This window comes from Hyperoodon ampullatus, assembly GCF_949752795.1.
Source record: "Hyperoodon ampullatus genome assembly, chromosome: 2".
Lineage (NCBI taxonomy): Eukaryota > Metazoa > Chordata > Mammalia > Artiodactyla > Ziphiidae > Hyperoodon > Hyperoodon ampullatus.
In genome coordinates, this window is record NC_136915.1 from 13,395,170 (window position 1) to 13,409,022 (window position 13,853).

The window sequence follows — 13,853 nt, forward strand, 5'->3', positions numbered from 1 at the left end:
CCTTCCACCTGCACTCATCCCGTCTGCTGACTGGATGTTGATGCCCCAGGACAAACTGGGAAGAAACTCATTGAAGATGTCAGAGCCTGGGTCTCTGAATCAGTGTATAGAGCAGAGCCCCCACACCCACCTTCACCTCCACCTGACGTGAGACATAGAAAGAAAAAAACTTCTATTAAGCCACTGAGAGTTCAGGGTTTACCTGGTACAGCAGATGGTATTACCTCAACTAACACGTACAGGCTCTGACTGAAGTCACTTGAGGTCCAGGGCCCAGCTGAGGCACCCCCCGTCCCCAGTCACACTCCATGGTTGCTGCAGAAGGGGGAAGGGCAGGGGGAGGCTGGGGAGATGCTTGAGACCTCAGGCCTTCCGCATACAGTTCCTCAGTTTCCAGAAACCCAGACTCCTAGGGCGGAGGGAGGAGGCCAGAGGACAGCCAGATGCCCTCAGATGGCTGCCCTACAGAGCCTTGTGCCCCATTTCACTGCTAAGAATTCCACAAGGAAAGTGCTCTGGGGCCGGGAGCCTTCTCAGGCCACCATTCTCCCTGACTAGGACCCTCTGGCCAGTCCTCGGGATGAGATCAATATTCCTGTCCAAGCCTTGGGCCCTGGGTCCTGCTCTGGGTCACCTGAGGGTGGGGAGTGCCCAATCATCATGCCACCACCCCTCAGCTGGGGGGGTCCTCTGGGGGGTTGGGGAGCAGGCCAGCTGCCACCTGGTCCTGGTGCCACAACTGCTCTGCCAGGCCATTGAGCACATGGGCAATGTCGGCCAGCCCAGCTCGCCCATCCAGCGTGCGTCCATCTGCCAGCCGTCGCCCTGGCACACTCTTCACCCGCAGGAGGGGCAGCTCCCAGGCCTGCCGGAAGGCTGTGAGGTCACGCTCAGGCACGTCTGTGTGCATATACTGGTCAAATCTGGAGGAGCGTCAAGGAGCCTGTCCGGGCACCTCTGCTAACCACTCCATCAAACCCAGCCTTCTCCCTCCTCCCTTGCCCCCCACACCCAGGGTCTGGGGGAGGTCCTGTTGCAGCCTTTAAGATAAAGCCCATGGGGCTGGACCCCATAGCTGGGCAGAGGCAGGCTGCCCGACACCCTTGCTCCGTGCCTTGCCAAGTGCGGCCTCTGACAGTCCTGGGGGGCACCCAAAGGATACTTGGAGCCGATGACCATCCTGACCACACCAGGGGCCTCGCCTGCTACTCGGGCCAGCTGTCCAGGGAGGTCTTCAAAGGAGGCACGGTCAGTGAAGGAGAAGAGGAAGAGGAAAGCATCTGTGTTCTCCTGGCAAGCCTGGGGATAGAGAGGCTGATTAGAGGCTGATGCGAGGCTTGTAACCAGAACCTATCGGCTGCAGGGCCCTGCGAAGTCTCGGCACCATCCCTCCTTTCACAGACTGGGAAACTGAGACCCAGAGCAGGGAGTGGCTGGTCCCAGGGCAGAGCTCTCCCAGCCCAGGCAGCATCCTCAGTCCATTCACGCCCACTTCTGGCTCCTCAGACCAGGCAGGCCAGGCTCAGATGCCTGTACTCAGAAGCCCACCTCAGGCAACCAGCCCCTCCTGGACCCACCCAGGCCCACCTTCCTGCTCACCGGCAGCATGTGATCAAACTTTTTGAGCGCAGACTCCCCGCAGTCCCAGAACTCAAAGCGGAACATGACAACACGGTCGCTGGCCTGCAGCTTGGCCGGCCAAAATACCACAGTGGTCTGGATGCCTGGGGAGGCCGGGGTCAGTCACTCAGCATGGGAGAGGCGGAGGTGGAGAGGAGTAGGGGGCCCAGAAGGAACAGGGAGAAAAGATATGTCCCTACCTTAATGGGTCCTCAGTCTGATGGGGAAGGCATAGTCCCTGACGTGGGAGAATTCTCAGTCCGATGGGGGAAACTGCCCTGCCCCAGAGGAGCCTCCAGTCTACCAGGGAGAGGCAGCCCTAGCCCTAGCCATGACAAAGTAGTTTCCCTCTTGTGCACTGGGGAAGCCAAAGGTCCCGGAATACTCTCAGATATTGCAACATGATGGTCAATCAGCATCCAGTGGGAGGAAACAAGAAAGGAATATCGGTGTTTTCTGAGCACCTACCCTGTGCCAGCTCAATGCTAGGCATGCTACCACCACTATCGCTAGTACCAACCCCACCACAACCCCAAGGGGTTGGTACTATTATCCCTTTTGGACAAAGGAGCCAGTGTAGGCTCAGAGAGGTGAAGTGACTTTCCAAGGTTGCAGAGTAAATGGTAAGGCTGGTTACAAATCCCAGCTTATGTGGTCCAGGGCGAGTCTTTTCTCCACCCCAGGGAAGGCCTCCTCGGAGGGACTCACCAGTGGTCTCATGGTGCACCACGGGCACCTCCAGGCCAGCCAGCTTGGCCACCAGCGCTGTCTTGCCCACACCACTCTTCCCAGACACAAAGATCTTGTAGCGGGCGGTGTCAATGGCCACAGGCGGGGGCAGCACTGGTCGCTCGAGCAGCCCTGGGGCAAGGAGGGATCCAGGTGGGGTCAGGGAGTCAATGTGCACTTGCCCCATCATACCTTGGCTGTACAACCTCATCTCTTAGGGCTTTTTCAGTGCCAACCAACCATTCCCTATACAGCACTCATGACAGAGGCCTGGGATACAAGCAGCATCCCCGGAGGAGAAGCTCTGCTGGGAACACCTGTGCTCTGTGAACTGGGCCAGTGCCTACTCCAAATAACACCATTTTTCAAAAAAAGTTTGATGCATGAGATGATTTTTATTATTTTATTTTATTTTTTGCTGCACCACGCAGCTTGCGGGATCTTAGTTCCCCGACCAGGGATTGAACCCAGGACCCGGCAGTGAAAGCACTGAGTCCTAACCACTGGACTACCAGGGAATTCCCTGAGATGGTTTTTATTAATACTATCACATATCCTAGATTTCCCACAGGTAAAAGAAAGGTCTTTCCTAATTCTCTCCTCAGTGGAGAAATATCAGCAAAAGTATTCTTAATTAATATAAACTCCTTAGAATCAATACAGTGAGATATTTATGAATGTTTATGTATTCTTTTTTTTTTTGATCCCACCGTGCAGCGTGTGGGATCTTAGTTCCCTGACCAGAGACTGAACCCAGGCCCACAGAAGTGAAAGTGCCGAGTTCTAACCACTGGACCGCCCTGAATGTTTTAATTTAAAACTTGCAAAAAATAAAGTCTAAACTATGATCCATCTATAGGTGTAGGACCTGAAAGTCCTAAATTGTGGGTTGCCTGTCACTCTCTGGTCTTAAGCCTTCTGGTGTTTTGTCTCTCCTGGCCAGAGCTGGACTCCTGCAGCCGATGCCAGGCCCCTCTGCTGGCCTGTCAGCTGACCTTGCCTGGGTGAGTTAGCTTCATCCTGGGGAACATGAGTGTCTTATCCTGGAGACAGCAGGATATGGAAGAGGCTTGTCTCTACTCACTAGGGGATCTTGGACAAGTCTGCAACGTGCTGTTGAGAAGGTTAAATTGGAGTCCATTGTATAAAGTGCCCAGCAGAGGGCCTGCCACCAGGTGAGGCCTCAATCAACAGCCTCTCTGGTGACAGTGGTTCCTGGCAGGGTTTTGGCTGTTTCCATGGCTCTGATGACAGAATTAACGCTAAGGAGGTTTGGGGGTGGGGACCCCAGGATAGGGCTTCTGGGGTCCCCAAGGTTGAGGAGTGCAGTGGAGAAGGCCCTCACTGCCCTGCTTCTCTGCTCCACGCCCCCCACCACAGGGGACACTATTCTCCCCAGGGAGTGGCAGGTGACAGGCTGGGGGAGGGGGGCACTTACCAAACACCCGCCGGCGGTTCTTGCGCAGGATACAGGCCAGGTACTCCTTGCCCTCGGCGCTCTCGTGCCAGTCTGGGACAATCACTGAGCCTGGGGCGGGTAGTCTGGCCATCGCTGGGCAACCTGACGGGGAGGGGAGATGGTAGAATGCTGAGAGTAGGGGATGGGAGAGGGTAACTGCTCTAAGCTGTACCTGTGAGGCCTCTTAACCTGCCCTCGGACTCTCCCCTGGAGCCCCAGCTCCCTCCTTGGAGGATGGAGCAACTATGGAGCCCCAACCTTCTCATTATTACGACTAACATTTTTGGAATCCAAGCTCCCTTTCAACATCCTGAGGGGTTACACACCCCCGTCCCCCTCTTATCACCCAGAAGGTGCAATTCCATAGTCCTTTCTCCTCCGTATTGCTCCCTGGGAGACAGCCATCCCATTATTGCCCCAGAGGGCATTTACACAGTCCCTAGTTCCCTTGTCACCTCCGGAGGCGGGGTGGGGGGGAGTCACACAGACCTGCTTCTCCTCTGACTCCTGGATCCTGACTCCCAGGACCACCAAGCCCTCACCATCAGCAGTCCCCGCGGGCGAATGGGCCCGAGTGGAGACCGGCCCTTTAAAAGCCCGCCCAGCGTTCCCGCCGCTCAGCCCGCCGGGGCCAGCTTCCGCCCTGCTTGCTTCCGGCTTCGGCTCAAGCCAGCCCAGGCGCCGGTGCTTGAGGCGCATGTGCAGAGGCTGTTGTCATGGAGACGCGGGGGGCGGGGTTGGGCTGCCGGGTTCCACGTAGGTCCTATGTGTGCAGCCACCCCGGCTCAGAGACACCCTGGACAGGGACTTGGCCTCTGGGCCATGGATCCTCTTCACATTGCTCAGTCCCAGCCCCAGTCTTTCCTCCAAAACTTGATCAAATCCCCCTTCTCCAGGAGCCTTCCCTGCCTCTTTGCTCCTCAGTTTCCTCTTCCATAAAGTGGAGGTAAAATACTGTTACCTCCTAGGGTTCTTTACAACACTGCCTGGTCCATAGCAGTGCTCAATAAGTTTACTTATTATTGTTGTTACTTATTCCTGCTCGGCAGGAACTTGATATGAATTAAACACCGCTGGCTTCACAGATGGGGAAAAAGCTGCTGAGAGATGTCAACGGACTTGTTCAAGGTCTTAAAAATGAGTCAGAGGCTCTCCAGTCACTCATTTATTGATTGATTGATTGATGTCACTCATTCAACAAATAATAACTGAGCGCCTACTGTATGCCTGGCCTGTTCCAGCTGCTGGGAATACAATGGCAACAGGAAGTCCCTGCCCTCCTGGAGCTGACATTTCAGCACTGAGGCCATGAGCCCTTCTCCACTGTTCCAACACTGGGCATCAGGCCTGTTACCCAGAAGATGGGTGCTCAGTAAATGCCCATTAGTTGGACAGGACGCAAAGTGGGTCATTACTGACAGGTTGTCTATTACACTGTTTTTTTTTTTTTTTGGCTGCGTTGGGTCTTCGTTGCTGCATGCAGGGTTTCTCTAGTTGCAGCGAGCAAGAGCTACTCTTTGTTGCAGTGCGCAGGCTTCTCATTGCGGTGGCTTCTCTTGTTGCAGAGCACAGGCTCTAGGCACACGTGCTCAGTAGTTGTGGCTCGTGGGCTCTAGAGCGCAGGCTCCGTAGTTGTGGCGCACGGTCTCAGTTGCTCTGCGGCATGTGGGATCTTCCCGGACCAGGGCTCGAACCCATGTCCCCTGCATTGGCAGGCGGATTCTTAACCACTCTGCCACCAGGGAAGTCCTCTATAAGTTAACTTTTATTGAAGGCCAACTAAGTGCCAGAGAGTGGGGGCTTTACAGAGGTTAGCTTGTTTACTTCTATAAACAAACTTGTGGAGTAAATATTCTTCTTCTTCTTTTCTTTTACAGATGAGGAAACTCAGAGACAACGGGATTGTCTGAAGTCACGCCATACAGGTGGTCAGTGGGAAAACTAGGCTCAGAACCTAGGGTTCCTGGACTCTGAAGGATGTCTTTGTTCTGCCAGATTGGGTCTTGTGTTTTTAAAACTTTGACCCCAGCCACTAGGCAGGCCATTCCTAGTAAAGCTGAAGGCAGCCAGAGGGCCATGAACCCACAAATCATTGAAGTCCATTATGAGGCCCCAAGGGGGTAGAGGGGACAGGGCACTTGCCCGCAACTTGCTTGCACTGCAGCTAGGCGGAAATACAACAAATTAATAACCATTCCTACAGGGTTCTGCAGCTTGAAACCATTGCCTGTACTCCCAGGTCACTCAGTTCCCCTTCCTGCAGTTCCTAGCGCATAACCAGAGTCGGGGTTAATCACAGCTGTGTGGAGTTCACACTGTGGACCCCGAGTGCCTCAGTCACAGGCCTCAGATCTGATTTATCTCTGGGTTTCCAGACTTCACATCCAGCCCTGCCCGGGCTTGGCTTGTGGAGGGCTCAGGGAGAGTGTGAGGAAAGGGGGCAACTCGACAGAGTGAGCTTACTAGTTAACCTGGAGGCCAGATAAGATGTGAAGTCCTCTTGGGCACAGAGAGGGAGGCTGGCGGTCAGAGGAGAGAGTGGCCGGAGGGTTGTGGGGATCAGTCTTCACTGCCCTCAGGAGCTCATGGAGAAGACACTCCAGTGAGCGTCAGGAGCCTGTTCAAAACATGGATTCTCGGGCCCCGACCCCCAGGGATTCTGCTTCATGGGGTCGGATGGGTCTGTGAGCCTGAACATTTAACAAAAGCACTGGGCAGTTCAGAAGCTGGGCTCTGCATCAGTCGGCTTGGGCACCACAGACTGGGTGGTGTAAACAACAGAAAGTGCCTTCTCACAGTTCTGGCAGCTGGAAGTCCAAAATCAAGGTGCCAGCAGGGTTGGTTTCTGGTGAAGACTTTCTTCCTGGTTTGCAGGCAGCTGCGGCCTCACAAGGCCTTTTCTCTGCTCACACACACCCTTGGTGTCTCCTCCTCTTTTCATAAGGACACCAGTAATACTGGGTTAAGGCCCCACACTTATGACCTCATTTAACCTTAATTACCTCCTTAAAGGCCCCACCTCCAAATAAGTCGCATTGGGGGTTAAGGCTTTAACACGCGGTGTGGGTGACGCAATTCAGTCTGAAACAAGGCCCGAAGACCTCCCTGAGCATGGTCACCACTGCTCGGGACAGGAAGTCAGTCGGGGGTTGCAGCCTGGGAGTGGGGTGGTTGGAATTGTGTTTCAGAAGGATGCTGTGAACATGGCCTAGTGAGTTCCTCTCTCCTGTGCCTCTTTGACCACTAAATTGTGTGTCCCCATAAGGATCTCCTCTTTGGGTCTCAAGTGAAACGGGTGGGCCATCCATCTAAAGGCCCTTCTAGTGTAGAACCTTCGGATTAATCCACTCATTTTTTCATGGTTTGGTCTTCTCCCCAGATGCAGCACCTCCTGGACAAGGCTCCACAAGGCCTCAAGAGGAAGATCTGTCAAGGCAGGGACGCAGGTGGCCCAGGAGGGCAGACACACACAGAAACCTGAGGACCTGGAGGGCAGGGGTGGGGGTGGGTGGGACGCCCAGGGAGTGTAAGTGGAGAAGGGACACCATCGGCTTCACGTTTCCATCTCTTGCTCGGATGCTACAGCTGCTTCCTTCAGGGCTTCCCTGCTTGCCCTCGGGGACGCCACACAGGCACCAGAGTGATCTTTTTGCAACATAAATCCACTACTATCACACCCATGATTACAGTCTTCCAGTAGTTTTCACTGCGCTCAGAATAAAATCCAGACTCCATGCCTTCCAGGCCTTCCGTGACTGGCCCCTGACCACCTCTCGCTTTCATTTCAACTGCCACCCTCTTCCCCTGGCCTACCGCACTCCAGCGACTCTGGCCTTTTCCTGTTCCCACTTAGGGCCTCTGCGTTGCACCCCACCCCGGGAGCCCCCTGCACCACCCCAGTGCCTCACATGGATGACTGCTCCCTGGCTCAGGTCTCCTGCACAGAAGCCTTCCTCCTCTACACTCAAGGATATGCCCGCGCACCCCTGGCTCACTTTCACATTGTCCTTTCTTGATCCTGAAATTTTAAAACGTACTGTCTGTCTCCCTCACCTAGGACATAAGCTAGGATAGGGGCCTTGTCTTTTTGTTCTGTTACATCCCTGTATTAATTTCCTAGAGCTGCAGTAACAAAGTGCCACAGACAGGGTGGCTTAAACAACAGAAATGTATTTTCTCAGTTCTGGAGGTTAAATATCTGTGATCAAGGTGCTGGCAGGGTCAGTTCCTTGGCGCGGTGGTCCCCAACCATTCTGGCACCAGGGGCCAGTTTCGTGGAAGACAATTTTTCCACGGACGGTGGGAGGAGGGGATGGTTTCGGGATTATTCAAGCGCATTACGTTTATTGTGCACTTTACTTCTATTATTATTATGTTGTAATATATAATGAAATAATTATCCAACTCACCATAATGCTGACAGGAGGTGGAGCTCAGGCGGAAATGCGAGCGATGGGGAGCGGCTGTAAATACAGATGAAGCTTCGCTCACTCACCCGCCACTCACCTCCTGCTGTGTGGCCCAGTTCCTAACAGGCCATGGACCGGTACCAGTCTGTGGCCTGGGGGTTGGGGACCCCTGCCTTGGAGGGCTGAGAGGGAAGGATCCATTCCAGGCCTCTCTGTCTTGTCGGTGACCATCTTCTCCCAGTGTCTTCACACCGCCTTCCGTGTTAAGTCCCTGTCCAATTTCCTCTTCTTATAATGACACCAGTCCTACTGGTTTAGGGCCCACCCTTAATGATCTCATTTTACTTTAATCACCTCCGTAAAGACCTTATCTCCAGGACTTCCCTGGCAGCCCAGTCGTTAAGACTCTGCCCTTTTACTGCAGGGGGTGTGGGTTTGATCCCTGGTTGGGGGACTAAGATCCTGCATGCCGTGTGGCCAAAAAACCAAACAAACAAACAAAAACTTATTTCTAAATATCACATTCTGAGGTACTGGCGGTTAGAACTTCAACATATGAACTTTTTCCAGGGTGGGGGAGACATAATTCTGCCCATAATAATCCCTATTACTTAGAATATGTCTGAAATATAGTAAAAACTTAATAAAAATGTGTTGACTGATTGCCTGGCTATGGCTACAACATGAAGAATGGCTTGAACGACCCGTTAGGAAGCAGGGCAAACATTCCAGGCACGAGTGGATGAGGACATGTATTTGTCAAATATTTATGAGCACTCTGGGTGCCAGGCCGGACACTGGGAAGACAACAGTGAAAGAGATACAAGGCTTGCCCTTGTGTAGTCCACATTCTGGCAGAGACTGGTAGGCAGGGCAGTAGGGTAGAGAGGATTCTAGTCGGCAGATTGAAAATGTCCAGATTAAGTAAGTCAGAAAGAGAAAGACAAATACTGTATGCTAACACATATATATGGAATTTAAGAAAAAAAAATGTCATGAAGAACTTGGGGTAAAACAGGAATAGAGACAGAGACCTACTGGGGGTGGGCTTGGGGATATGGGGGGGTGCTGTGACGGGGCGGGGGAGAGGCATGGACGTGTATACACTGCCGGGCGTGGGGTGGATGGATGGTGGGGGGTGGCCGCGTGGCGAGGGGGGATCAGCTCAGTGCTTTGTGGCCACCTGGAGGGGTGGGATGGGGAGGGTGGGAGGGAGGGAGATGCAGGAGGGAGGGGATGTGGGAACAGATGTATATGTATGACTGAATCACTTTGTTGTAAAGCAGAGACTAATTAAAAAAAAAAAAAAGAAAATGTCCAGAACACCTTTAAATGCAGGATTCGGGGCTGGAGCTGCCAAATCATCCCCAGGGAGTTCTTTTTAGGCTGGGATGTGACAGGTTTGTGCTTGGTGGCAAGGCTGGTGTCCTCGACCTGGACAGCCTCGGGTCAATCCCTTGTTTAAAACCCTCTAACAGCCTCCCACTGCACCTGCTGTCCACACCCCTCCCTCACCACGGCCTACAAGGCCCACCTGTGCACTCTGCCCCTACTCGACACTCCAGCCACACTGGCCTTGTTTCTCCTCCTTGAACTTGTCAAGTTCACACCAACCCCAGGGCCTTTCTTCCTGTTGTTCTCTCTGCATGGAATGCTCTTCCCCCCATCTTCGCATGGCTGCTGTTTCTTACATTCACGTCTCAGCTGAAATGTCACCTCAGAAAGGACACTCTGATGAGCCCGACCCCATCACATTCTGTCACATCCCATTTTTATTTTCTTCATAGTATTCATCTGGAATAATCTTTTTTTTTTTTTTTTTTGGCGGTACGCGGGCCTCTCGCTGCTGTGGCCTCTCCCCCTGCGGAGCACAGGCTCCGGACGCGCAGGCTCAGCGGCCATGGCTCACGGGCCCAGCCGCTCCGCGGCATGTGGGATCTTCCCGGACCGGGGCACGAACCTGCATCCCCTGCATCGGCAGGCGGACTCCCAACCACTGCGCCACCAGGGAAGCCCTGGAATCATCTTGCTTAGTTGTTTACACATTTGTCTGTCCCTTCTCCTGACCCTCCACTGACATGGAAGTTCCACGGGGCAGGGGCGGGGCCTGGAAGTGTCCCCTTACAGTGGGTACTATATATCTGCTTAATGCAGGAATCCACGCTGGCCAGACACCTCCCTCTCCACCTCCAGATCCAGCCGGCCACCAGAGGCTGCTTTTTCTCCCGTTTCTCATCTCTCGTCGTTGCCACTGTCTGGGTCCGGGCGCCCATTCCTGGGCTCCGCCTCTCGTCCCCCATCTCCAATTCACTCTCCAGTTCTGTCCACTCGTCACACTGACCTCGAGGCTCTGGAGGGGCCAGTCACAGCCGGGTCTCTGTGCCTTCGCACAAGCTGCTCCCTCTACTGGAAGACCCTTTTCTTTCCTTCCTCCAGCACTTGCTGGAGAGGGAGAATCCCTCTCATCCTTGGTTCTTGTGGATCCCAAGCACTTCATCCGACTCCTCTCCTTCTATTTGGAGCAAGTACAAGTTTTTACCTTCACTGACTCAGACATTTAAGAAATACAGCTTTGTTTCCTCGGACTCAATTTAATCTGTCTCTGCTATGCAGACATTTTAATCCAGCAATTTCCTGGCAAACTTAAGTTCAGTGATTCCTCATACAGCTTAAACACTCAGTCTTCACAAGGCTGTTCCTTTTCATCCCCCCCTCCTCTGGCCCCGGGGCTCGTGTTCAGTGGGGTGGCGGGGAGGCACTTATCCAAGTGCCAGGGAAGCATGGTGGAGTGCGGGTGGGGTACACAGCCCTCAGATGTCATCCCTCCTGGGCCTTTGTGGGCCTCCTGCTCCAGAGAACTCTCCTCTGTACCTTTGCCATGGCCTCATCCATGCTGGCCTCTGTCACAGATGTTCTCTCCTCCCACTGTGGATCCTGGTCATGAGCTTCTGTCCCTGCTACATCGGAGGGGATGACCTCTGGTCACTCTGCATTGTCCTCAGCCCTGAATGCCGGCTCCTCTGGACATGCCAGACTCCCCACAGCTTCTCTCACCCTTCCTGGAGCACAGGGAGTCTGTCTTCCCAGTCTGAGGCCTGTAGCCCTGCATATTCTGCATTACTGCCTGCCAGAGGCCAGGCCTGGGCCCCCCCGACCTGGGATCTCCCAGAAAGGCTCAGTCCTCATCTGCCCTCTGCCTCAGTTTAGCAGGATGAGGCCAGGACAAGAACAATTTCCTAGTTCTCTGGCTTCTCAACCGTCCTGCCCCCTGCTGGCTGTGTTGGTTGTTCTACTGACTTCACCTTCTCATCTTTTGGTATGACATAACTGGACTGTCTTTTGGCCTCAGAAGCTCAGGATTTGTAGTCTTTGTTCAGCCAAGGTGACACTCCCTGGTGTGTGATGAGGTTGTGAACTCCTCCAGGGGCAAGCCTCTTTTTGATTTATCTGTGCCCAGTGCCTCAGGGGTCAGTCCACGTTCAGGGAACGTGTGCTGAGAATGAGTGATCCCCAGGGCAGTCCTGGGCCCTCCCAGCCTTGCCAAGGAGTGAGCAGAAGCCCAGGTCCCAGGGCCCCAGAGCAGGAGCTTCCTTCTTCCTCCCAGGCTTCTGTCTGACAAGGCCTGGCCCTCATCCCTCCTTCTCTTCCCTGCAGTAGGTGGGCAGACAGGCTCCCTGGTAGGGGCACGGCACACTCCACCAGGCCTCTTAGGCATTTAAAACTTCAGCTCAGCTTTGTGCATACTGACAGGGCCCGGGCCCAGAGCCCAACCCCATGGGCAAAACACTGGCTTTCCCACAGCCGGGGGCTGGAGCAGAGAGGGCAGGCCGGCCAGCTTCGGGATGGTGCTCAGAAGCGTGGAAGAGGCCAGAGAAGGGGTCCTCCCCAGGCTTTACCAACAGAGGTGGAGGAGAAATGGGCAATTTTCTCTTCTAGCCCATTTAGTTTCCTTCTCAAGACACTTTCCTTGACAAGACTGTCAAGGAGGACTTGAAGCCTTTCACAGGGTGCCCCCAGGTGGTCTTTTGAGGAATCACACCCATGCCATAGACGCAATTATTGCTGGTTCCAGCTGAACTGTAACCTGTGAAGCCAGCAGCATCATAACCGTTTTAGCTGAGGCTCAGAGAAGTGGGATGACTTGCCCCAGCTCAATGAGACAGGAAGTTTTTGAACCGAGGTCTTTCCTGGTCCAAAGTCTGTGCCTATGTCCCTGTCCTGCAGCCTCTCTGGGAAGTTCTAAGTCCACAGAACCACGTCTCAAGAATTGAAAGGGCACATAGAGGCCCCTTGGTCTCATTCTTGATCTGATGCATAAATCATCTCTGTCATCTCCTCCTATACAATTTACCAGTCTCTGCTTGAATACTTCTATCAATAGTGAAACCATTACCTCATAAAGAATCCACAAGAATGCTGGACTGCTTTTGTCAATGGTATATTGTAGGGAGAAGGGGATAGTTACGGCCATTGAGAGCAGAAGGCAGACTTTAGCTGGAGATGCTCCCCTCTTCCTGGAAGAGGTAAGAAGGGTAAACCCCAGTCACCTGTGGTGACACTACAAGAAGAACAGCCTGCAGGATTTCAAGGTGATGCCTCCTGTACTACCTGGACCTGAGGATACTCACAGCCTGGTCTTTCCCAGGTTCCCCGGATGCGGGTGATGTGAGGCGAAGTCTGGGGCTGAGGAGCCAGCTCAGGGTAGTAATAGCACGTGCAAGGCCTTTGTCTCCTTGTTGGAGTCAGTGATTCCTGCACTGCTTCCCCACAGGGCCAGCTGGAGGAGAGCTGTAGAGATGTGGGAAGCGGACAGGACAGTGCGGCATTGCCCTTTCTCTGGCTAGGTGCTGTGATTCAGACCCAAATGTACACAGGCCTCTGGCCCTTTAGTACCCAGGGAAGTGGCCAGGGAGTACTGTGCTGGGACTGCACGGGAAGGCAGTGGCTGCCAACTCCTGCAAGGCCTGGGGTTGAGTCGTGGCTCTTCTCTGCGCTGTGATCTCCTTGACATTAAGGTTTCTCCTCAAGTTGGCAAGTTCCCTCCTCTCTGCTCCACACGTCCTCTGACGTGGGGTCAATCACACTGCTGTCTTCATGCTCTGACCCTTCCAGAGCAGGAGCCTGCTCCTCAGTAGTTAGGAGCATGGCCCCTGGCACAGACGGACTGAGTTAGGAAGCTGTCAGGGAGCCTTATGGGACTGACCCATCCTGCAGGCTGGGCCTGTGGGGTCTTCCCGGACCACCAATCACTGCTGGCACCCTACCCACCGAACATCACCTCCTCTACAACATCCCTTAGTCTGACTATCCAGGCAATGCTTGAATTCCTCCAGTGATGCTACCCTGGTTCCACTCATTTACGTAGAGCTCTGACGGTACAAAGTTCTTCCCAATGAGTCTTCTCTAGAGCTTCTACCTACTGGACCTTGTTTAGCCCAATAGAGCCATAAGGAGCAAGCCCAACCCTTCTGCAAGGGCAACTGTGGAAGCATCCAAAACAATCCTTCTATCCCTACCACCACCAAATCAGTACCTGCCAGCACATGGGCCCTCTGTCCCCAAACCCTTCCTCACACCATGGTCTAGTTTGCTATATGCCTCAAAGTACAGTAAACAGAACAGAGAGCATCAGACCA

At 53.8% G+C, this 13,853-nt stretch overlaps 1 protein-coding gene across 1 annotated transcript; it reads right to left on the reverse strand.

Annotated features, from left to right (window-relative positions):
* Positions 1–214: 214 nt before the first annotated feature.
* CPLANE2 (ciliogenesis and planar polarity effector complex subunit 2) lies at positions 215–3,911 on the reverse strand. Its single transcript, XM_079697519.1, has 5 exons — positions 3,788–3,911; positions 2,329–2,481; positions 1,600–1,724; positions 1,163–1,299; positions 215–923 (listed from the first exon to the last, which is right to left on the reverse strand). The coding sequence occupies exons 1-5, from the start codon at positions 3,897–3,899 to the stop codon at positions 674–676; spliced, it is 777 nt and encodes a 258-aa protein (XP_079553645.1). The 5' UTR covers positions 3,900–3,911; the 3' UTR covers positions 215–673.
* Between the last annotated feature and the right edge of the window lie 9,942 nt (positions 3,912–13,853).